The sequence below is a fragment of the Varanus komodoensis genome, unplaced genomic scaffold, assembly GCF_004798865.1.
Source record: "Varanus komodoensis strain SLA01 unplaced genomic scaffold, ASM479886v1 scaffold8, whole genome shotgun sequence".
NCBI lineage: Eukaryota > Metazoa > Chordata > Lepidosauria > Squamata > Varanidae > Varanus > Varanus komodoensis.
In genome coordinates, this window is record NW_025336481.1 from 38,312,858 (window position 1) to 38,336,760 (window position 23,903).

The following is a 23,903-nucleotide window of genomic DNA, read 5'->3' on the forward strand; positions in this document are numbered from 1 at the left end:
TTTCTTGGCCATAATTTAAAACCACTAAATAAAACAACCGATTTAACAATTAAACTATCGTTTAAATAAAAAGGTCTTGGCCTGGCGCCGAAAAGCAAATAACGACGGCGCCAGGCGGACCTCTCTGGGGAGCGCATTCCATAGGTTGGGTGCCTCCGCAGAGAAGGCCCTCCTCCAGGAACTCACTCTCCTAATATCCCTCACAGAGGGCTCCCGGAGAAGGGCCTCCCCCGCCGATCTCAGGGGGTGGGAGGGCATATATGGACGTAGGCGCTCCTTCAGGTAACCAGGTCCCAAGCCGTTGAGGGCTTTAAAGTTCCTGCAATGGCCCCACTAGGTCAGGGGCATTGTGGGACACTGAAAAGGCAGCTACCCAGAATGACGCTGTTTGTAGATCTGCTTTCCTCCAACCTGGAGCCATGGCCACTGTGGGCCTGCCCATTCCAGCATTTCTGTGCATGCATCTCCCCACCCCCACATTATAATCCTGTCTCATATTGCCCCCTGTGATGTCGCTTCTCTAATTCTGGAGCAGTCGCTGACAACCAATAATTTAGGATAGCACATGTCTTCCCACTGCCCCATGTAATATGGATGTGCCAGTCTTCTCTGGTGTGTACTGGGGAGAAATAGGATGGGAGATTTTTCCCAGGGATTTCTGCCTGGTCACTGCTGGAAACAGAAACCTCAGTCCAACGCACAATCCATCAGGGCTACTCTGATGGAGGCATCAGTTTTGTTTTATTTTCTTTTGTTTGTTTGCATTTTCCTTTGGATTGTCTAGGCAATAGGTACTGTCTCTGCTGATTATTAATCCCCACCACTCCATACCCCAAAGATGCTGAAATATTGGAACACAACACCAGGGTGTTAAAAGTAAGGCTCTCCTCTCCTCTCCTTCTGGAGACAGCCATACTTTCCAACCCACACAGATTCTCCAGGAAAGCTTTTGAGCAAATCATCCCACCTCCATTTCGGGGAAGGGCCTGAGGGGAAAGAATACGTCCACAGTTTCTACAGACATGTTCCCTTTCCGCTTGAGAGGTGTGTGTCACTGGAGACTGTTCAGGATCAGTTAAGTTGCTAAGTGTAGCCATGTTTGGCAATGCAAAGCTATTTTAAGCTAATGGATGCCGTCATTATTAAATGCAATCTAAATTAAGATGGAACAACGCATATGTTTGGCAAGCCTGGACTCACCCACCCACCAAGGCTGTGCTAATGCAGGGGAGGGTGAATTTTTAGGGGAGAATTGGCAGAAGGTGGAGTGCTTCATGGCAGAGCTCAATTCATCATGTCTGCTCAGGAGTAGGCTCCAGTGCAGCAGCTGTCAGGCATACAAAACACTGCTCAGTTCTCTTGTCAGAGATAAGAGTAGAGGCTTCCTGTACTGGGGTGGAGAGAGAAGATTGCTTTGCTGAATTCTCCCCCACCTAGCATACTGCTAGTTTTCCCTTATGAAATTTCTATCCTGCCTGTCCTTAACAGTACTTAAGATGGTGCAACGCGGTTTTCTTCAGACACCAACTAGATACAGGCCTGCTTGGCTTTACAAGCTTGTAGTACGTTCTTCTTTTCGACTGTGGCCAAGGGATAGGAAGCATCTTTTCTTCCAAGGATGACCTTCCTTTGCAGGTAGACTCTTGGGGAAGGGGCTCATGTGTTGGCAGTGGGCAGGGCCCAAAGTCAGCCCCTGACCTCTTTTCCCTTGTTTCCGCCTACTTTTTCTTTCTTTCCCACTCCCGTGCAAGCAGTGGACAGTTGGGAAGGGGCACAGGAGGGCAATCCTGTGGTGGTCTGAAGCAATTTCAGGTAGTGGGCTTTTGAAATGAGGCCAAATTCCACTGAAGGCTGTGTTGGGGAAATCCAAATAAATCTGTACAGAGAAAGATTGCTTATATACGCCTTTGTGGTGTAAAATCAAACCTGTAGTGCCCCTGCTCTTTCTGCCCAGAAAGTATCAATTCTCATTCAGGCTCCTTTTCCCCTGAAGCTTTATTATTCACCTGTCCCTTTAAGAGACTGAGACTAGCTGCTCACCTGAGGCAAATTTTATTTGCAAAATTAAGCTTGCTACATTGTTAGCTTCCACATTTCACTGCATTGAGGCTTTTATTCTGTTAATCAGCTGGACTACAGCAAACTGCCCTGACTAGTTTTCTTGCATGTCAATACACACCCCCCAAACCTGTTATGATTCATGTGCCTTTCTCTTTGTCATATCCATACTCTGCAATCACCAGTATTTACTGTAGTGATGTACAGAACTCCCCTCTGCAGTTTTCTCATATTGTTCTGTTCATGAATATGTTATCTGTTGGAATGTGCCCATTCTTCCCTCATCACCTGCCCTGTTCTTGTGAAAGTGACTAGAAACCTGTAAAATACTCTGTGTATGTTCTGGAAACTGTAGCTGCTTTGTGCACTTCTACCTGGCAGCGCTATTGTCTCTGTAGAGGGGTTTGACCTGGATGTTCTCACGAATAAAACTGCTGAGATTCGTAACACAGAGGTCTCCATGTAGATCCGAGTGTACATTCTTGCAGTCTGTGAAAATGGGATTTCCTGACAGCTTCAGCCACAGAATATTGAAGGGACAATAGCATCAGCACAATGAGTTGGAGCACACAGCACGTGTGTGAAAGTACCAAAATAAAAGCTACTTCTGTAGCTTGCTCCTGCTTGATATTTTCCCTAGGGATCTAAATGAACTATGAGATAGCCGTGTCCAGGGGACTGTGGATGAGACCCCTGCCAAATGTGGACTTTGCAAATATAGCACGGCCGTGTGAACATAAAAGCAGTGTTGCTGTTGTGGTCATTCCATTGGATTTAACTTGACAATTGTTTCTCATTAGCTACATTTACATTTTATGTGCAGCTCAGTTAATGGCATAATGCAATGCATCCATGCTGATGTCAACTGCCCAGAGAGCTTCAGCTATCAGGCAGTATAGCAACCAAAATAATTATAAATAATAATTATAATAATAATTATAATTATTATATAAGCCAGGTCTTCTAAGTCCAGCATTCTATTTTCAGCAGATACACTATATTAATCATTCACATAAAGCTAATAAAAAGGACCAGAGCATGGTGGGTAGGAAAGCTAAATATACAGTACTGCAGTGGAATAAACTGATGCACCAGGTTTTGTGACTTCCTTAAAAGGAGTGGAACATTAAAAGGGAGTTTGCAGCTCAGCCTTCATTTTCCCTTATTTCACTGCAGCACACCTGTTGGATTGCAGATTCTATGGTGTTTAAGGCAAAAACAAAACAAGGAATGGAGCATTAAAAAAGCATTTGTAGCTTGATCTTCATTTTTTCATGATTCACTGCAGCACACTTGCTGGATTTGCTCAAAGCAAAAACAAAAATGAAAAATCTCTAGTTCCTGCTGCATCTCTTAATGACAGCATTCAAAATGCCAGCACCTCTCCTTGATTCCTGATGAAAAGTTCTGCACAAATAATTGTGTGATGGTCTTGGTTAAAGAGCTGCACCGTTACATTAAAATTTCCCTGTTAAAACACAAGCAAACCAAGAACAAAGTAAGAGATCAGAATACACATGTGGTGACTGGGTCTCTTCTTTTACAAGTCACTATTGAATGTTGCCTTAAGGCTTATTTTCTCCGCTTTTGTTCATGCAGAAATATAAGGTAATAGCCAAGAACGATCCCGCAGCTCCTCCTTCCTTCTGAAAGCCAGGACCTGAAGGGCTGAGGTGGTGTCAGAGATGACATGGAAGGAATGTACTAGAATCCTATGCCCCACCTTGCACAAGCTGAAGGACTGTCTAGAAGCACAGGAATGACCCTCTTGTGCCCCCCCCCCCCCCACAGGCCCTTTTGACACCTCCCACCCCTTTTCTGCAGCTTCTAACTGCTGGTGCTGAATTGGTCGCAGTGCCGGCTACAGCCAAAACACACACACACACACACACACAGCAAGTGGGAAGGCATATTTTTTCTGAAAGCAGGTTTGTGCTGCCAGAATCCTCCCCGGAGTGTGGCTTTGCTTCCAAACACAGTGGGTGGTCTTTGCATGCTGTGTTTCCAAGAAAAATCTGAGTTTTTCCCTGCTGCCACACTCCTGAGCTTGGGAGCGTGGGGGAAAGTGGCAATGGGGAAGCTGTGCACCCCTTCACTAGCACAAGGCAGGTACTGGATGAAACCCCATGGTGGCTATTCCCAGCGGACAGGTGGCATTATAGGACAAATTGCCCCCACTTCCCTGTCCCAAGAAATCATGGTTGCTCAGCCAAGGCAAGCCACTCTGTATACCTACTTGGGTCTTTGAATGAGCACTGGAGCTAATTCCTTGATCTGAGAAGCAACGTTCCCCATTTTAGTAAGAGCATTTTGCTTAAAACTGAAGCGTGTGTCCTGCCCCTCTGGCTAAAGGCCCTGTGAGATCTGCATTATCTGTTACCTATGGATGCATGCTAGTAATTCTGATTTGTGTGGCTGCAATTGCGTTACTCTGAATTACAGATTTCATTGTGGCAGCAGTGGAGCAAAAAGCCTGTGGATTGGTTCCTTTCATTATCTCAGCTGCATGAGTGACAATGAGTTTTAGTGCAGCAGCTTAATAAGAATGAAAGGGTTCTTTCTTTGACTGATGCTATCCTTTTCTTTCTGGTCTTCCCTTAATGTTAGATTGCTCTAATTTTGCACAGACTGTACAGAATTCAGTGTTAATTGAATTAATGCACCCCCTCCCACTACACACTTTATGCAGATTGAAAACTACCTGGATCAAAGTTTTCCATGATACGATTCCAGAACGGGAGGCATCCAGAGTGCTGTCTGGTCCATCATTGTTGAATGAGTTTCAGTGGCCTGAGGAAGTGGCCAAGATGCTTGGGCTGGTACGCTCAACCATCTGTTTACTCAACCCTTGCCCTTCCTAGTTACTTACAAAAGCCAGCCACGGGATTGGTCCCTGGGTCCAGGAGGTCATTAATGCCTCACTGAGAGAGGACCAAGTCCCTGCCCCTTTAAAGGAGGCGGTGATCAGACCCATCCTGAAGGTATGCCTGGACCCAGAGGTGGCAGCCAATTATAGACCGGTGGCCAACATCCCATTTTTGGGCAAGGTGTTGGAGTGGGTGGTGGTGGGACAACTCCAAGCACTCTTGGATGAAATGGATTGTCTGGACCCATTTCAGTCTGGCTTCAGACCCAGTTATGGTACTGAATCTGCCTTGGTCGCCCTGTATGATGACCTGTTTAGGGAGAGGGGACGGGGAGTGTGTCCCTGTTGGTTCTCCTGGACCTCTCAGCGGCTTTCAAGACCATCAACCATGGTATTTTTCTGGACAGGCTGGTTGGGTTAGGAGTAGGAGGCTCTGCATGGCAGTGGTTCTGCTCCTATCTGGCCATGAGGTACCATGGGGCTCTATTCTGTCTCTCATGCTTTTTAACATCTACAATTCTACATGAAACCGCTGGGAGAGGTCATCAGGAAGTTTGGACTGTGGACTCATCAGTATGCTGATGACACCCAGCTCTACCTCTCATTTACATCCAGGTGAGGCAGTGGCTTGTCCTGAACCAGTGCCTGGCCGAGGTAATGGGCTGGATGAGGGCCAAAAAACTGATACTCAATCCAGATAAGACGGAGATCCTTTTGGTGGGCAGTTTGGATTTTCAGGTACGTGATCTTGGTCCTGTCCTGGATGGGGTTGTACTCCCTCTAAAGGACAGGGTCCACAGCCTAGGAATGCTCCTTGACCTGGAGCTGTCCCTGGAGGCCCAGGTGATAGTGGTGGCAAGGAGCGCTTTCCTTCAGCTTTGGCTGAGTCAACAGCTTCATCCTTACCTGGCCAAGCACTGCTGAGCAAAGGTGACACATGCTCTGGTAACTTTCCAGTTGGATTATTGTAACGTGCTCTATGTGGGGCTGCCCTTGAAAACGGTCCGGATACGTCAATTGGTACAAAATAGAGCTGCCAGGTTGCTGACGGGGACTAGGCGTTGTTTTCATATAATGCTGGTCCTCTATCAGCTACACTGGCTCCCAATTGTAGTCTGGGCCCAATTCAAGATGCTGGTATTAACCTATAAAGCCCTAAACAGCTTGGGACCAGAATACCTGAAGGAACGTCTCCTTCCCTACATGCTCTCATGCCCCTTAAGATCGCTAGGGGAGGCCTTGCTCTGGGAACCTCTTTGAAGGAGGCATGGAGGGTATCTACCCTGAGGAGGGCCTTCTCTGCAGTGGCACCCAGACTTTGGAATGCACTCCCCAGAGAGGTCTGCCCTGCGCCGACTTTCTACACTTTCCAGCGCCAGGTAAAGACCTTTTTATTTAGCCATCATTTTAATAATTAAGGGTTTTGCACAGCCACATTTTCTTTCTTTCTTCCTTCCTTCCTTCCTTCCTTCCTTCCTTCCTTCCTTCCTTCCTTCCCTTTAGTTTTGAAAGTCTTGTTTCATGTTGTATTTATTACTGAATGTTTTAATTGTTGTTATTGTATTATAATATTATTTTAACCTTTTAAAAGCTTTTGTAGGCCATCCTGAGGCGTTGGGTTTTTTTTTTTTTTTTTTGCAAAGGATGGGATAAAAATGTTTTAAATAAATAAATAACAATGGATGGGCAACTTCAAGCTCCAGTTCCTCTCTTCCCCTTTTGTATGGGACTTTTTATTTAAAATGGACTTCAACTGGATAGCCCTTTAAACAGAGGGTGACTTCTAATAGAGGACTGTTTTCTGATGGTCCTTCAGATAGAGACCTCCCCTGTAGAGTAGGACACAGGTCACCCTACTTGTTTTCAGAGAAAAACTAGAAAGAACATACCTGTGGAAGTTCATTGAATCTTGCAGGGACTGGCCCTTCATAGTGGATATATTCTGCAACACAAAATGCATCTGATAGTGACTGAGAGAGTCAGATATGGCAAAAATAATTTTCTATCTAGATAACAGCCAGGGCTAACGTGGACAAAACTGGTACTCTGGCTAAATCCGAGCACAGATCCCTGACCAGACAGTAACTGAACGCCCGCGTTACTGATCCAGGATGAGTCAAACATGCTTTCTGCAATTCTTTACCAGAATTCCAGCAGCTACTGCCTTTTGAGCACATGATTGACTGCACTGAATGCAGCAGATAAGTAAATATGCACAATAAATAAATGACGTGGTCAGTCGGTCTTGAAAGACAGCCTTCACACAGAGCAGTTTTCCTCAACCTGGCACCATCCTGATATTCTGGACATCAGCTCTCAGCATTCCTGACTATTACTCATGCTAGATGACTGAAATCCTCAAATGCCAGAAGGACACTGGGTTGTTGACTTGGAATCTGATTCAGAAGAGGGGGATGGGAGGCTGGAATTCACAGATGAAATGCCAAGGCCAACGGATCAAGAGATGAGCCATGCATTTGCTGAGAGCCACTCAGTTTCAAGTTCAGTGGGAAACTCAAGTGAGCAAGCTGAGATGGGTAGGGGCAGATTTAACTTCATTAGCCTGCTTATTGGGCAACAGGCTAAGTCAGTGAAGCAACTGAGAAGCACCAGACATTTCAAGCAACTGGCTTATAAGTGGCATGATCCAGCCTGAAGGTAGAGTTAGCTTGTTTTGGTCTAGAATGAAGAGAGGTATTCAGTCTGAAATCATGATCCATTTTCTTGTTTTCTTTGTTATTGACTTCTGTAATATTCTTATTTGGTATCACAAAGACAGCCTGACTGGACATTTTTAACATAAAAAAGACTTTATTTAGAAAGACTTTGTTCTGATGTACTAGGAAGGAAAGGAGAAATACTGGCTGAGGTAGCATCCAAGCTTCTTTCAGAGGTGGCACTTGAGGAAGTCCTCAGAGTTGGGAGAAGCTCTCTGACAGGTACTCCATGCCTAAGCCACATATGGCTTTATAGCTTACAACCAGCTCCTTGAATCAAGCTTGGAAGGCAGCCAACGCAAACAAGCCAGAATGGATGTTGTATGCTTAGGACTAGTTGGGTGCCCTCCATCTGATTAGAGGAACCACCCACTAGCATTATCTCAGTCTTATCTTCAGTTAATTAGCCCTCATCCAGTCCACTGCTGGAGGTTAGGACAAGGATGGACTCACCTGGTAGAAATGAAAATGAGGAGTATAGCTATGTGTCATCAGCCTACTGATGACAATCCACTGGAAAACTCTGGAGAATCCCACTCAGTGGCTTTGTGTAAATGTTGAGTAGCACAGGAGACAAAACTAACCTCTAGGATACTTCCCACCCTCAGTTCAGACAGTTGCCCCAGCAAGATGCCATGGCTGATGGTATCAAAAGCTACCAAGAGATTCTGGAGTATCAGCAGGGTTACACTTCCCCATCCCTGTCCTGAGAGGACAACCAAAACTGCTGTCCTTTATGGATCCTTCCTGAGGGTCCCACAGGCACCTGGCTGGACTTTCTTAGAAAGGTGGATTAGATGGCTCTCTGCTGAGGAAAATTGAGGGAAATTCCCTCAATACATGGCATATAGTTGTTAGTCGTGAAGTCATGTCTGACCCATCGCGACCCCATGGACAACATTCCTCCAGGCCTTCCTGTCCTCTACCATCCCCCGGAGTCCACTTAAGCTCACACCAACTGCTTCAGTGACTCCATCCAGCCACCTCATCCTCTGCCATCCCCTTCTTCTTTTGCCATCTATTGTTCCCAGCATTAGACTCTTCTCCAGGGAGTCCTTCCTTCTCATTAGGTGGCCAAAGTATTTGAGTTTCATCTTCAGGAACTGGCCTTCTAAAGAGCAGTCAGGGTTGATCTCCTCTAGGACTGACTGGTTTGATTGCCTAGCGGTCCAAGGGACTCACAGGAGTCTTCTCCGGCACCACAATTCAAAGGCTTCAATCCTTTGGCGCTCAGCCTTCCTTATGGTCCAGCTTTCACAGCCATACATTGCAAGGCATACAGTTCGAATCATGAATACTCAGGGCTACCTGCTCTGGTATGAGCCTCTGCAAAGACCAAGAACTTCTGGAGAGGGCCTCTTGTGTATCATGTCTTTTTCAGAAGACTGTTTGATGGGAACACAGGAGTGGACCTTCTCAGTGGCTGCCCGCAGGCTGTGGAATATCCTTCAGATGGAGGTGTGTTTTGTTCCCTCATTAATGGCTGCACACAAACCTTTCTTCTGAAACATGATTTTTGCCTGCAGATCTCGGTAAGAGAAATAATTAACTCCAGTATTTTCTTGCACTTTCTTTTAATTGGGAAATACTCCTTGTCCACCTCTTGCTGATGTTACGTTTTCTTTTTTTTCTGTTTCCAATTTGGATTACTTTTTAAAAGAGCATTTTTATTATGCTGGACTGCTTCTATTTTTAAATGTTTCTCAAAAGACAGGATAGAAACACTGAATAAACAAACACATGTGCAATGAGAAACACCAGCACAGAAACATCATGCACTGCTAAGAAACACATAAGCAGGACTATTAACATCCAGACACGATTCTGTAATGCCCACCTCCACCAAGTCCCATGCCCTGAGAGCAAAAACGGCCATTTAAAGCATTGTAGGAAGGGCTTATTGGCATTTCAAAGCAGCGTCAATACATGAAGATTTATGGTATTATCTAATATGGTATTATCTAATTATCTAATTATCATCTCTGGCTTGATGTCATAATATACTTCAGCAGAGAAACAATTTTCCTGCCTTACCAAGATTAAAGACTGGCAAACCCCAGAAGGACTGGGCTTTCTGATTTAGTATGTAAGCAGCAGCTTGTGTTTTGCCTGCAACGGACTCCAGTTCTCTCTAATGCTTTTTCTACTGCTTCTTATTAAGCACTTCATCAGAAGAAAATGCCTTCCAAGAGAGCTGTGGGTGCCACAGAATTAAATTTTTCCATCAGTCTAGTTTCCATAATTGGCATGATTGCTTGCTCATGTAGTATTTGTCTATTATTCCACGAGATATCTCTGTGCCACGTAAAAAATAAAATAAAAATGTGCAAGCAATTCCTTAGAGCCCATCTTAGTAGACGAATGGTTGCATGGTCATGAATTGCATGGTCTGGTATTTATTATGCTTTTGATTGAGATGCAACTATAGCAGGGAAAGAGCCAAGGGGCCTTTGCACATGATTGGCTTATTGTGCCACCAGCACATGTTTGTTTCTCATTTGTTGCACACTAGCCGTGCGTGCAAATGAGTGTGAGAAAAGGAGATATGTGCTGCACAGCAACTGGGAAGATCGGAGGCCCCATCAAGCCCCACTATTTTCTGGCTGCCCTGATTGTTAACCCTTGCAAACCTGCTTCTGACAAACCCTTCGTAAGCTGCTAGCTTTATGCCCAAATTGCTCCCAGCTACCCATCTTTTGCTAATGGGTAAAGAGCTGTTCTCTTGATTTACCATTTCCATCTGGACTGTAAAGCCATTTCCAGAGAAGGCCATGGGCTTGCGTGCCCTGCAGATGCCTAAAATGCTTTTGGTGCTAAGGAGACCAGCAGCTTCTATTCCTGGTAGGAGTAACAAAGGAGGATGCAGAGGCTTGCATTCTGGCTGCTGTCTCCCCTCACTGCCCACCAAACTACCCCCTTCTACCCCCCACCAAGGTTGCTTTTCTGACCTCACTGGCTGCAAAGGGGCAGGGTGACAATCCTATGATCTCCAGGTCCAAGATCTGTCCCTGATCTTGGTTTTGGGAATCTGAAAAACCCTTTGGCCACCCAGACGATGTCTATGGGCCATAGGACCTCTCCCTCTAAATGGCAACAGCCCAGCAACACACCTCAGGGCAAGTGTGGCCTTTGCAGAACCCAAGAGGCTAGCTTGGAACTCCAGGTGGGCTGGATTTGGTCCGTGGGCTTTAGGCTTGATGACCCCTCATAGCAAAAAGTGCTTGTGCAATGCTTTATGCAAAACAGAGACTTTGCAGTGGAAAGAAGTCTGGGCCAGAGTGTTAAAAGAGACAGAATGTTAGGATGGATCCAGCCTCATACATTCATCTCAAATGGCATTTTGCCCCTGCTTACTATGTCTTTTTCAGTCACATCATCTTTAGAAAACTATATATGAAAAATAATTACCTCCTTTCTTCTTTCCACAAAAGTTATACTTTGGGTGATGCCGCTCACAGAGTTTGGTGGAATAAATTGGGACATTGTTCCCGTTAACGTCAAGCTTTACATCTATAGACAGTTCCGTGATACTGTACCCTGTAGAATGGCCATAACATGACTCTAATGAGTATTTGCATGGAGAACAAGGCACTGTTGTTATTCATTTCCTTTAAAAGAAACTTCAAAGAAAGTGTCCTGTGTTTACATCACATGCTTTACCTGCTGAATGCTTAGAACAGTCATGGTCCCCAAATTTAGGCTGCAATCATATGCACACTTGGGGCATTAGCCCCAGTGAAACACAGTGGCGCTTCAGTTCTGGGCACACACACACAGGATCGCTCCATTTGGTGCTATGTGTTTGACAGTGGACTTGTGGTCAGGGGCCAGGAACAGAAATGGACGGCTGGGGCAGAGCCAAGTTGGAATCTGGTCATTCTGAATCTGATTAATCAGCAATGGTCCTTGCTAGAGTAAGGCAGTGCTTTGGCTGGAAGCCTGGTCGTACCAGGGATGAGATTGTTACCACGCCCCCCGCCCCCCGCCCCCTCAGCCTTTTTCTTGGTTTTGCTCATCTTCCTCTGTTCCAGTATGAAGACAAAGAGGACATCTGAGCAGGCATGGGTGAAGCAGCTGAGAGTTAGTGCCACAGACAGCAGGCTTCAGGACCAGATCTGACTCAAGAAACGTTACTCCAACAGTGACCTGGAGCTTATGGAATCATTATGGCTGAGAGGCAACATGCAATCTTCTGAGGAAATTAAAAGCAGAACTGAGGAATGTCCCGATTTCCCTTGCCCCCCTGCTGGCTTCCCACCAGTTCTGCCATACCTTCTCTCCACTGCCCAGTTGCAGTTACCAATGAAGAAGGCACCATCTGGATTGTAATTTTGTGTTCATTTGCATGTGTGCATGTGCATGCAGCCTTTGATCTCACAGCCAGCATCCCGTGTGGCTTTAGCATCACACGTGGCCTTTGGGGCCAAAATACTGTAGTTGAGTATTGCTACTTTACAGAACCTGTCAGAGAGCAATCTGGGTGACGTCCCAGTTTCATGTAGTCAGCCTGTTTGGGAGTTGCACAGGTCTGCATTCTCAAGAAGGTGAAAGAAACCCTGATATCTCTAGGCTTGGTGTTGTGAGGGAAGAGAGTCCTTTTGGCTGCTGGTCATTTGCAGGAGTTATCTGAGGAAGGAGAAGGGCAGTGCGGCCTCCTTTGGAACCCAGGGTGGAGACCTCACTGTCCACTGCGGTTCTCTATCTGCAGAGGTGTCTACTGGACCACACTGCTTTGGAGACTGCATTCTGGAAGATTCAAGGACACCATCATCCCTATTCTGACAGAGAGGCTAGGGCCAAATCCTGGCTATTTTCCGTAGCCCATGCTGCAGCACAATAATGTTTGCTCATTTCTCCTTGCAAAACTCAGTTTTGCTTTTAGGAACCACTTCCCAAATGTCTTGGGTGATTCCTTAATATTAAATAGACTTGAGATGAGTTTCAATCTTTTATGGAAACTCTGGTCAGCAAGTGATGAACATGTGAACTAGTTATAAGTATCCAGCACAGACAAGCTAACTCGAGATATATGTTTGCTCAAATAAAATAAAATAAAATAAAATAAAGTAAAATAGGGGGAAGTTCCACTTTGAGGCCTTTGCAGAGAACAGCTTGCTTGCTGAGGTCAATTATCCACAGTGGAAACTCCTGTTTTTGAGCACATGCATTTTATTAAGCAATCCACACCTGCCCTTTTATAATGGAGCTTCTTATTTTGGCACAAAGAAATACAACATGTCATACTCACTTAAAATGGTTGCTATCCTGATGGTCACTGATTGAGTCAACGCAGCGGAACAAGTGCTCAAACTGAAAGCAAAATCACTGGTGGGATCTGTGGAGAAGAGCACAGTGTGAGCCACAGGTGAGCACTTCTGTTGGTAGTACATGGGAGAGTGATTTAGAAATAACTGGAACCGGTCTCATCCTGAGGGTGTTTATTGGGAATTTATCCATTTATCATATGAAGCACCAAACTGAGTTGTACTGAATGCAGCTATTCTGCTCTGCTTGGTCCCTCCCTACCACAGTTTCTTATCAAAGTCCATGAGGAAGTAAGCTGAAGAGACTGCTGCATTTGTCCTTTTCTGGCCAGGATTTGATTAGACAACATAGTCTCCGCAGTCGTCTTCTCCAGGCTGCGGCCTTCCCAATGAGCTGCACCATAATTCTTATCAGTCAGCATCATTGCATGGTGACAATGGACAATTTAGTCCAACACATCTGGAGGGTGCCGTTAAGGGTGTGTCTGGAAATGGGGCTTCTTCTTTGGTATTCTCTGATAACCGCTTGTGCAGGAATGTCACTGTTCACAATGCTTGGGCTAAAACTGGGAAGTGACTTCCCTTCAGCGTATGGTGAGAGCTTGGAAGAAGCTGCTAGTGAACCAGCATTCCAAAGCTAGTGGGTCAGTGGCTCTCCCTAAAGCACAGGTCAAGCACAGTGTTATAGGAAAACAAATCACTGAGTGTACCTTTCTTCTCTGGTATGAAAAAATGGCATGAAAAACCATGCCTGACTCACAGGATGAGATAGTAGGAATCTGGAACTCTTCCTTGTTACCATTTCTTGCATGGGTGGGATTTTTTATATTGGTTTTTATTGCAAGCTTTAAAAAAGTCAAACAAAAAAAGAAAGAGTGTTAAATTTGGGTGGCCTTGTTATCTCACATTTGTGTTTGCAATGGATGCATGTCAAAGCTGGCCCAACTTCTGAACCCTTTTCATGGGATGAGCTGGCAGCAAGCAAGAGCAAACTTCTCTTTATAAAACAATGAAGTATTTTATTATGTTGTGAGCCGCCCCGAGGCTACGGCAAGGGGCAGCATAGAAATGTTTTAATAAATAAATAAATAAAATGTTAAAAACTAACCAATACATTAGATTATTTGTTAGTCTTTAAAGCTCTTCCTTGAGTTTGCTCCATACGCTACCAATGCAATCATAGGTATGTCTACTTGTCTTGCACACCTTGTCTCCCTATGATGCATAATTGGAGCAATTTAGCAACAGAATATCAGTGAATTGTTTTGCTCCTTAAACAATTCTGACTGCTGTTTTTAACCCTATTTCCGCTGAGTGTTGCAATTTGCAAGAGCAGTTCCCTTTCCTTGCAGGAAATCTGACTTCTCTTTTCTGTGTTTCCACTTCCCTTTTTCCTCCTCAGTCTGTGCTGGATCACGTTAAGTCTTTGATACCTGCACTAGAATGTTTCAGTTCCTTTTATGTGCATGCATTTCATGAGGAAGGTCACAATTAGGGCAAGTTCTTCAACAAATGGGATTCGGTGTGACAAACACATTTTGTGCTGATGGTTGTGCTTTCCTACCTGTACACTGGGCCTTTGCGTGTGGAAGAGTTTCCCACCTGCAGTGAGGGCAGATGTATAGCAGCTGGTATTTTGTGTTTTCTGCTGGCTATTATGCTGGTATACATATATATAATGTCTCTGACACTGGAAGAAGCATGCAGCCATTATGACTACTAGCCACTGAAATTCTCGGCCATGAACTTGTCTAATCCCCCTTTACAGCCATCCAAATTGGTGGCCATCACCATAAGAGTGATATTCTTGGTGTGATTTTCCCAACCTGTATGCTTTTCTTCTCTTCCATTAAGTAGTAAGCAGGCTGCTGGTGGTTATGCAACTGATCAAGGAAATGTGCTCTGCATATGCTCTATAGTACTCTTTCCTTATGATTCTATACAGTCTGATGCTGAGCCATGATTCTGGCAGTAGATTCTGGCAGAATAATTCTAGGTGAGCCCTGATCTGGGGAGAAAATTGCAGACTGAAAAAGAACCTGAGTTTGTTGACTTGGCCTTCACTGTACATCACTAGCAGTTATATCTATCCACCCACCCATTCATTTGCAGGCTGCAAATGTACACATCCTGAACTCTTACAGAGTCAAAATGTTTACTTTTCTCTTCCAAGAGAAAATTACAGAGTACTTCAACCTTTGACTTCACCACCATATTCAAATATAGACAGAACTATGAATTCTCCCAGTTTCCCACCATCTACTGTCTTCAATCTGTTATTTCTTTCAGAATTCACATTTTACTTGCCATACTTGATCCCCTTTCACCCAACAGAGTGGAGAATAAGCATGATTTTCTCACATGAAGGATGCCACACACAGTGTGAAAAAGGCATGATATAAAATAGTTGAATGGACAAAGGTGCATAGGTGGATTGGGCAGTGGGGGCACACCTAGGTTGGATTTTAACAAAAGCGTTGGGTCTGGAGGCATAATGAGAACATAACAAAATTTGTGTCAAATCATGCGAAGGGTCCATCTTATCTGGCATTCTGTTCCTATAGTGGCCAACGAGCTGCTTGTGGGAACCCACAATGGCACACAAGTACAATAGCACCTTGCCATTCATGGTGTTTTCCATGGATTTCTCTAGTTCCCCTCTGAAATCATCCACATTGGTGGCCATCTTCCAAGGGTGGGATTTTGTTTCCAGTAGGGCTTGACCCTGTCACAAAAACCGAATGCAGGAAGACTCCTGCTCAGAGGTGCCTGCCACCTCTTGAAACTCTGGCGAACTGCTCCTGTCCTAGACATGAAGACTACTCAGTTTTTTTTAATGCAGTAGTTAGGGTGACTACTTAAGCAGCACCAGAAAAGGGGACACAAAATGGTGTGCAAAATTAGCATGTGCTGACACACTTTTACAGATATAAATTTAGAAAGAACTGTATCATTATTTCAGAATACAATACATCCCGCAATAGTGGGGAAGGCTGTGCCCAGGGAAGCCTCTCAGTTTGCTGTCCAAATGCTAATGGACAACTCCTGGTCTCCTACTTTCCCTTCTCATAGTTCTTGTTCTTTTAACTGGGCTAGGACTGCACGGACTTTGAAATGGAGGATGCCTTTTTCTGAAAGACTGTCCTCTGTAAAGTAGACACACATTTTCCCTGGCCATAGTTGTAATGTTCAGTGCTGCTGCCTTACACCTACCAAAAACAACTACTCAAATCTCTCTAATTATCAGGTACCATGTCCGTAAGATCTATGGGCAGGATGAACTGCCCATTAAATTCTATTTTCTCAACTCTTTCATCTCCTTCACCTGGTGACCTGAATCACAAGTAGGCCTTTCCCAACTGGAGGATATCCTAACCAAAGTGATGTCTGATGATCTTATGATTCACCAGGCACTGAGATGGCAGAAGTTGGAGAGAGAAAAAACCTTCCACCCTTTTGGACTCACTAATTAAAATATGATGCATGAGAACTGTTCCATTTCTCCTCCTCCAGTTCCTTTTACCATCCATGCACATTTTGGTTCAATAATGCCAGACAGCTAGTTGATAGTTTTCTAATGGATGATTGCTTTAAATTATTTTTTTTTGTGAAAAGAGGATCCAGCAGATTAATAGCACAGGTTTCTCAGCATTGATCTGGCTGAGTTCATGCATTCTAGAGGATGGGTGCTTGTGGTGATGGGGAGAAATCCTACTTCTCCACCGAATACATCAATACCTTTGGCCTTTCCATATTGCTCATCTGGGAACAGTCAGACACTGGCAAGCCAGTGAATTATTTGAACGTATCCCCCCTCCCATTTCACACTAAAATAGCAAAGCAGAAAGGAAACTGGAAATGAACACACAGAGGAATCATTCTTAGCACTTATGTAGTGCTTCCCACCTCCAAAGCCTTTAATAAGACCCCCTCTAATTAATCCTTGCAACAGCCCTGATGAAGAAATGATTACAAAATGATCTTTAATTTAATAGTTAAATCCTTTCTCATCACTGTCACTTCAGCTTAAGGAACATTGTCCTGAAGCAGTCTCCCTAAAACTCTGGATAGACAAAGCATACTTTCAGCTAGCCTGGTCACACCTATTTGCAGAATATTTGCACATACTAATTTGTATGTATAGTTGCAGAACTAGAATTAGTTACTGTAGGCTGACTAGATGAACAATCATCTGATCATAGTGGAGAAGACTCTGACCAGGTGACCTGTGCCCCTGCCTGTTCTACCCACTGGCCAAATCCTACCTGTTGACCAGCAACTTCAAGTCCTCTCCCTTCCTTTCCTTGGATGGTTCTATATCTGTAAAGTCTTTGACAGTCCTTCAAACAGAAGACGCCTTCAAAGAGAGGATTGTCCTCTGCAAAAGAGGGCATATGGCCATCCTACCACACTTCCAAACTTTAAAACTGAAGTTGGAGGCTTACATCTAAAATGGTTTACTCAGAGTCGGATGCACGGTTATAGGGGTGCATTCAGAAGAGGTTCATAGATGTCAGTGCACCTCAGGCTCTCTTTCTAATGTGCACATGGGGTTAGGCAACTGGCAAATTGCATGTTGCTTTACGGCACAGCATGTGGCTTGCCACTCCACCTTTGCCACCTCATTGACCTCAGGGGTGCCATCAGGGCAGCACTCTGGAGCAGAGGTCCAGGGCCCGCTCAGCAGAGTGAATGAGAGCACAGTAGCCAAACAAGATGCGTTGCCAAAGAAAAGAGATGGCGTCATGGGAACAAAGAGGACAGCAATTTGCATGATATTTGCATATATGCAATTTCAGTAAATGAGTGTGGGAACTCAAAAGAGGGCTTTTTTCAATGATGTCCCCTTTAATTGGGGAACTCCCTCCCAGTAGAGGTGTAATTTGTACATTACCATCTAACTCTCAGCTGTGTGTTGTTGTGACCTGTATATTGTTGTACATAGTCTCTGTTTTGTTTTGTTTATATGATTGGTTTATTGTTATATGATGTATATTGTGTTGTTATTTCATTGGTATATATATTCTGATCTTATTTGCTTTGTAAGGGAGTCCTGTGAACAAATTGGTTGTGCAATATTAATTTAATACTAAATAAAAATAAATAATTTGCCCCATACTGTGACCACTTGTAAGATAAAGAACTTTTTACTTGCACAAGGAGTAATCCTGAATGGTTGGTTTGGGTGTTTTTAGGTGAGATTACCATTGCTCTATTGCAAATATTCCATGTGTTTGTCTGAGATTAGGGTTGCTTTATCAGTAATTGTTTTACTGATATTTTAAGCCACATTATAGCTTCTTCTGGAAGAAGGGTGAGGTATGAGAATTCTGAATAAATCCAATAATGCTGCAGGATTTCTGGTGCGAAGAGCAGGCTCTGGCCATGCTCCACTCATGTAGGGTGGCCTCTTAGTTAACCTCTGAAGTTCCTTCCATGGAGGACTGTCCTCCGTAAAGTGGGACAGCAGGGCATCTTCGAAACCTGCCACCCTGTGTGTCAGGTTCCCGAGTGCTTTATAAGTTGCCCTGTATTGACACACTCTGATTTATGTCTAGCATGATCTGTAAAACCATCTGCTGCCTAATCTGTCTTTATCGCTGACTCTCCTTAAATGTGCCTTGGGGAGCCATTTTTGTAGTTTGAGGCCTGTGGATATTTTTCTTCTTGCTGCTGCAGTGTCGATTTCTGGAAGGAGGACAGGGTTATGCTTCATGTTAAATGACAGAGTTTAATCTAAGCCCGCAACCTCTGGGAAAGACAAATCTGAAATGGACTGGCTTCTGGGTTTGTTTTTTCTTGATCTCTGTCGCCATGGTTGATATGTCTGGATTTAATCTGTCACCGAGATCTTGAGAGAAATGGTGGGTGGGAGAAACCTGCACCATATTTCTATCATGTGGAGAGAGGAAAAACCGTGTGTGTGTGTGTGTGTGTGTGTGTGTGTGTGTGTGATTTTTCTCTCGTCATTTACGGCTTTCCTTTTGTTCTTCTGCCTGGTAATTTGATAGAAGGGAAGATCTGGAAGCCCAGCTCTTCTGAATGGCATGCTGTATGAATAAGCTTTTTCTAGAACTATTGGGAAAGACCATCAAAGGCAGCCTACATGGTGCAAGGTTAGAGAGCTGTATGTGGGCGAGGTGGGCCTGCAGCTCACTTAGTTAACTTGAGCCTGTCACTGCTCAAGGTGACTGAACCTGTTCAAGGTTTTCCAAAGAAAACCAGCTCCAGGAATTAGGTTGTTTTAGACTCTGGACCAAATGGTCTTACAGAGGGTGGGGGATGGTTTTAGATGCTAAGGTGGATTGCTTTGCTTACTTCAGAACGTGGGATCAAAGGTAGGCACAGGTGATCACCTGTTGAGGGCCCACACCCCAGCACGGGCCAACGGACACCAAGACCCCCTGGAGCTGATGCTTCTTTTCACCTTTGCAGCCTGCTTCTTGCCCTGGCCTGGACAATCGTGGCGGTGAAAAGGAGGAACAGGAGATGCCTCTGCCAATGTGCTCACTGGTTCTCCATCTGCCAAGCAAGAGGAGAGTAGAAGTGGGGAGAAAGAGGGGGAGCTACTGACAGTGGTAGTGGAAAGGGTGTTCCTCAAGGGACTGTGTTGCTCATGATGAGGGAGAGGACCCCACTCTGGACTTCTGTCCTGATGGCACCACAGAAAGAAGACTCCATTCAGTAGGGAGGTTAGTCCACATTTAACCCTTTTCCTGCAAGCAATTTTTCTGCTCCACATTGTCTTCCACAAGCTAATTTCTTCCCACAGGATTCTGCTGCAAGGATTCTGTCTGGGAAGAAACACTGATGCGGAAAGGTTGTCATTATCCCCCTTCATACATGTCACTTCTCTGCTCAAAACAGTACTGAAGACACATTTTGTCAGAAAGTATGACAATCACGGACAGGGTGTCTGTTTCTGTATATCTCTATAAGAAAAGGGGACTAGACTCCTGGTCACTGACAAACTTTCCTGGCATGCCATTTTGAACTGGGAGAGGCAATGGCAGGGCTACACATCTCCTTTCGTCCTTGATTTATCCTGATTGATCAGGGGCAGGCAACCTTTTTGGGCCAAGCGTACATCTGACAATTTGAGAAACTGTCCTGAGTACCATCACAAAATGGACCTGGACTGGCAAAAAGGCCATGCACCACTTCTTGGAGGCAAAGATGGGATCAAGAGGTCTCCAGTTGCTAACCAATTATGCTGGAATCATTGATTAATTTTTTAGTTTTGAATGAAAGCGCAATCAAGGAAGTGGGAATTGTTGACACTTTTCAGAAACATAGGAAGCTTGAGCTTAACCACATTTATCTAGAAGTAAACTTGATAGGTTTCAGTGGGATTCACTTCAAAATAAACAGGCTTTAGGTTGTCTTCGCTAGTGGCTGAATGAATTGGATGACATAGCAACTAAAGAACAGTGTTGACGGTGGATAGAAGGACCTGCTTTTTTGCTCTGTCCCGTCAGCTTCTCTCTCCCTCTCTGTGGGGTGCAGCAGAGGGAGCAGCTTGGCTGTAAAAAGCATCTCATACATTGTTGATGGTCGACTTCCACCCAATGTAAGCCCATAAGCTTTTGTCTGCTGTGTGATGAGACCAAGGTTGCTTCGGGAGCAAACATTAATATGCCCTTTATTGTGGTTGTTTTTGTTGTCACTCGTTCTTTCTCAGTGTGGTAAAGTGTATGGAAGTTTGAATTTGACGTTTGAATAACGCTGTAAGCTGCACCATCCATCTTCCTGAGGCAGCCTGGGAAGAAGGTCTCGGGTTGTAATTCATTGGCTGCCATCACAAGACAGCTGTAGTTGAACACTCTAGGCCTCAGTTGCCTTGTATGTTCAAATGAATTTTGTTAATTTGACAGTGTGCTTATTATGAGAGGGGTCTCTGTGACCACACTCCTCAACAGTGTATCTAGTATCAAAGCTCATTAGAGACAGGAAGTCTCTTGTTTAGAGTTGTGCCCAAGATTAGTGTGGTGAAGCACAAGACTTGCAGACCTTCTCCAACCTGGTGTCCACCAGACATGTTGGATTACAGCTTCTGTCATTCATAGCCAGTCAAGAATGATGGTAGTTGCAGTCCAGGTTGGACACCAGGTTGCGGGGAGGAAGGTGTACCAGGTCCTTTGTCCAGGCCAGGTATCTCCAGAGAAAAGGTCTACAGTTAGTATGGCTGGGAAAGACCCCTGCCTGAGGCCTTGGAGAAATATTGGTGGTCAGATTCGACCACAGGGGGCTACAAGGAACCCATAAATGGCAGCTTCATGTGTGTTTCTCCTCCAGAGCATAAGGATTAAAACAAACCATCCGCATAGCTTCAATTGCATTTTCCTAATACCAGGGTCCTACTTAGAATAACTGAAAGCAGACTTGGTCTCCCAGGAATGGGCTGGTAAAAGATTTCATGCCAAATATTTATTTAGTCCGTGTGCCCTTCACTGGTTGTACTTCAATGGATGCGTAAAGCAGCGCCTGATCTTCAGAGGAGTGGGCGGGGGGAGCCCCCAGAGGGCAGCCTTTGGTGTTTGGATGAACTGGGGAAACAAGCGCTTGGGTTTTCATTTGCCATTAATCACTTTTCCCATCACGTGCCTTCTATGAATGAGATGTCTATAAAGCCAATTCCCTTTGTCCCCAGTTGTAAAAGCACATCAGTGCTGCGGTGGAGGCACAAGGCCAGTGGAGTTGAAAAGGAAGGGCTGCTGAGCGGATTCGCTGTTCTTTTCACTTTGGAGCTGCTTGCTTCTTTTCTTTTCGGCAGACTGGAGAAACATGCATGCCCACAGTCCGTGGGAAATGCCTCCACTCTGTGCACCCCTTGCATGGCCAAGCAGCAACAGCTTTTGACAACCAGGTTCTTTCTGAGTAGCACGTTAAACCTCATGTCAGGCTGAGTACGAGGGAGTGAGCAAAAAATACAAGATGTATATGACCATGGCCAACAATTGTTACTGGGTGGGAGAAAAAAGTCTTCCTGTATGGTTTATTGCAGGGAGAAACTGAGTTTTAGTTTATGATTAGAGTCGACAAAGTGTTTTTTCCCCCTAATAATTGCTGTTATTTATTTATTTATAAAATTTGGATGCCATCCAATTACTTGTGTCTCTGGACGGCTTACAACATAAGCCGTTGTAAAATCTTATTGTTGCAAGTTAGCATTATTTTGGTTGATGATGATTGATGTTAGATGGATGTGCATTCACCCTGCTCTCAATTCTTTGTTGATTTTCACCACATTGCAGTTTAATTGATCTTGAGCCGTGCTTGGAAAAACTTGCTTTAATTTAACTTCCATGCTTTGGAAGTTACATTTCCAAAGGGCATACAGGAAGGTTTGTTGTTATTTTATATCTTTGCTGTTATTACCATTATATTTAATCACTTCTGTGATTTAGACCTTTGCAGCATGCTAAATATTTTCTGTTTATTATCTGAGTTACAACTTCATAATCCATTGGGAGCTGCCTATGTGGAAAAAACCTGCCCCAATCCACTGATATGTTCTTCTGAGCACAGGAATTCTGATGCATGCAATGGGATTCTTTGCACGGCATGGTCTCTTCATTTATTCTGGTGGAGGGACCAATCTGCATATACAGCTCTTTGTTTATGTAGACCGAATCTCTCTGTGGAAAAGTATGTAGATCTTTGCACACTGAAAAGGCTGATATGCACATTCAGACAAACACAGAAAGAATTTTGGACTGGGTGAGTCACTCCCACAAATAAACATAGAATCTAAAATGTGTGTCCTACATTCAAACCCCACAAACAATTGACTGTGCTGCAACTGCCCATTTTCTGCAAGAGCAATATAATAGTAGTAATATCACAATAGAGAGAAGTGAAACGGTACTATAACAGCTCACCACAGCTTCGGTACTTTATTTCCAAGTGACTGTTCTTGCAGATTGTGCGTGTAGGCCATCTGGTGATGCTGGTGGCAGTATAAATCAGCAAAAAGATGTGAAGAGCAACTTTAAGCATCTTGATGCTATCTGTTGATGAGGGTCTGTAAATTGTTTCTCTTCTTTATAACCAGTGTCTGAAGAGTTAGTCAGTCAACTTCCTCTTCCTAGCAAATGCAGTAGCTCCAACTTACGGCATCGACGGCCCACACAAGCATTAAATACATTCTCATCCTTTGAAAGGCAGCAAATCGCTAATCAGAGGGGCGGTGTTTCTCTTTTAAGATTCCTGTGTTCTGTTTCATGCTAGTTTGTACTCCTAATGAAAGGACCAAGAATATTTCATTCTTTGAAGCTTCCATTCCATGCTGAGCTGCAGGGTGAACTGCCACCTTGACTATCCACACCTCTCAAGATTTCAAGATCTTTGTACTTCATTTGATTATAAGGAAAGTTCACCCCATGTTATCTAAGAAAGGGTTTCTGTCATACCCTTTCCAGAGATTTTCCTCTGCTTTTTCTGCATGTAATGATGCCATCTTTAATTTCAACAGAGGGGTTGACATAGCTTTCAGCAACAAGCAAGGGGGCAATCCTGGAATTGCTTCAGAGGGAGGATCATTAGACTGAAACCAGCGTGCTTAGAGTAGATCCACTGCAATCAACAGGAATTAATTTAGATTTGGCTGAGATGTTCCATTCATTTCATCTGGTCTGCTGAAGGCATGGTGACTAGTTCTGGATTCAACCCAAGGAGCTGGAAGCTGCCTTGGAGGCTCTCTAGCTCAGTTCTCAGCTCAGTCCAGGACATCTAGAGGTCTGCATCCCTGACAGATGGCTCTCCAACTGCTGCTCTAAGTCCTCCAATGAGGGTCCCCCAGCCCTCTGGGTTGCCTTGTCACATTGTTTCCCCCAATATTTAATCACAATCAACCCTTCTTTCCGATAAGCCCATAGGGCAGCAGAAAACAATTGGGTTCACACAACACAGTAAGCTATCCCTGGCTTATAAGCCACCATGGGTTACCGTGTTGTGTAATCCTAGTAGGTCTGCACCTTCTTATATTTGCTTGCTCTT

The 23,903-nt window shown here is 44.4% G+C and overlaps 1 protein-coding gene across 1 annotated transcript; it reads right to left on the reverse strand.

Moving 5' to 3' along the window:
- Positions 1 to 2,036: 2,036 nt before the first annotated feature.
- On the reverse strand, positions 2,037 to 23,187 carry LY86 (lymphocyte antigen 86). Its single transcript, XM_044454714.1, has 5 exons — positions 22,787 to 23,187; positions 12,890 to 12,976; positions 11,050 to 11,178; positions 6,814 to 6,866; positions 2,037 to 3,526 (listed from the first exon to the last, which is right to left on the reverse strand). Exons 1-5 carry the CDS (start codon positions 22,902 to 22,904, stop codon positions 3,425 to 3,427), a joined length of 489 nt encoding a protein of 162 aa, XP_044310649.1. The 5' UTR covers positions 22,905 to 23,187; the 3' UTR covers positions 2,037 to 3,424.
- Positions 23,188 to 23,903: the final 716 nt, after the last annotated feature.

Coding starts and splice junctions, on each gene's coding strand:
- LY86 (XM_044454714.1), bottom strand. CDS start 22,904: ATGCTTAAAGTTGCTCTTCACATCTTTTTGCTGATTTATACTGCCACC. Junction 6,867..11,049: donor TTGTGGAAAGAAGAAAGGAG/GTAATTATTTTT, acceptor TTTGTGTTGCAG/AATATATCCACTATGAAGGG. Junction 3,527..6,813: donor GATTCAATGAACTTCCACAG/GTATGTTCTTTC, acceptor GTGTTTTAACAG/GGAAATTTTAATGTAACGGT.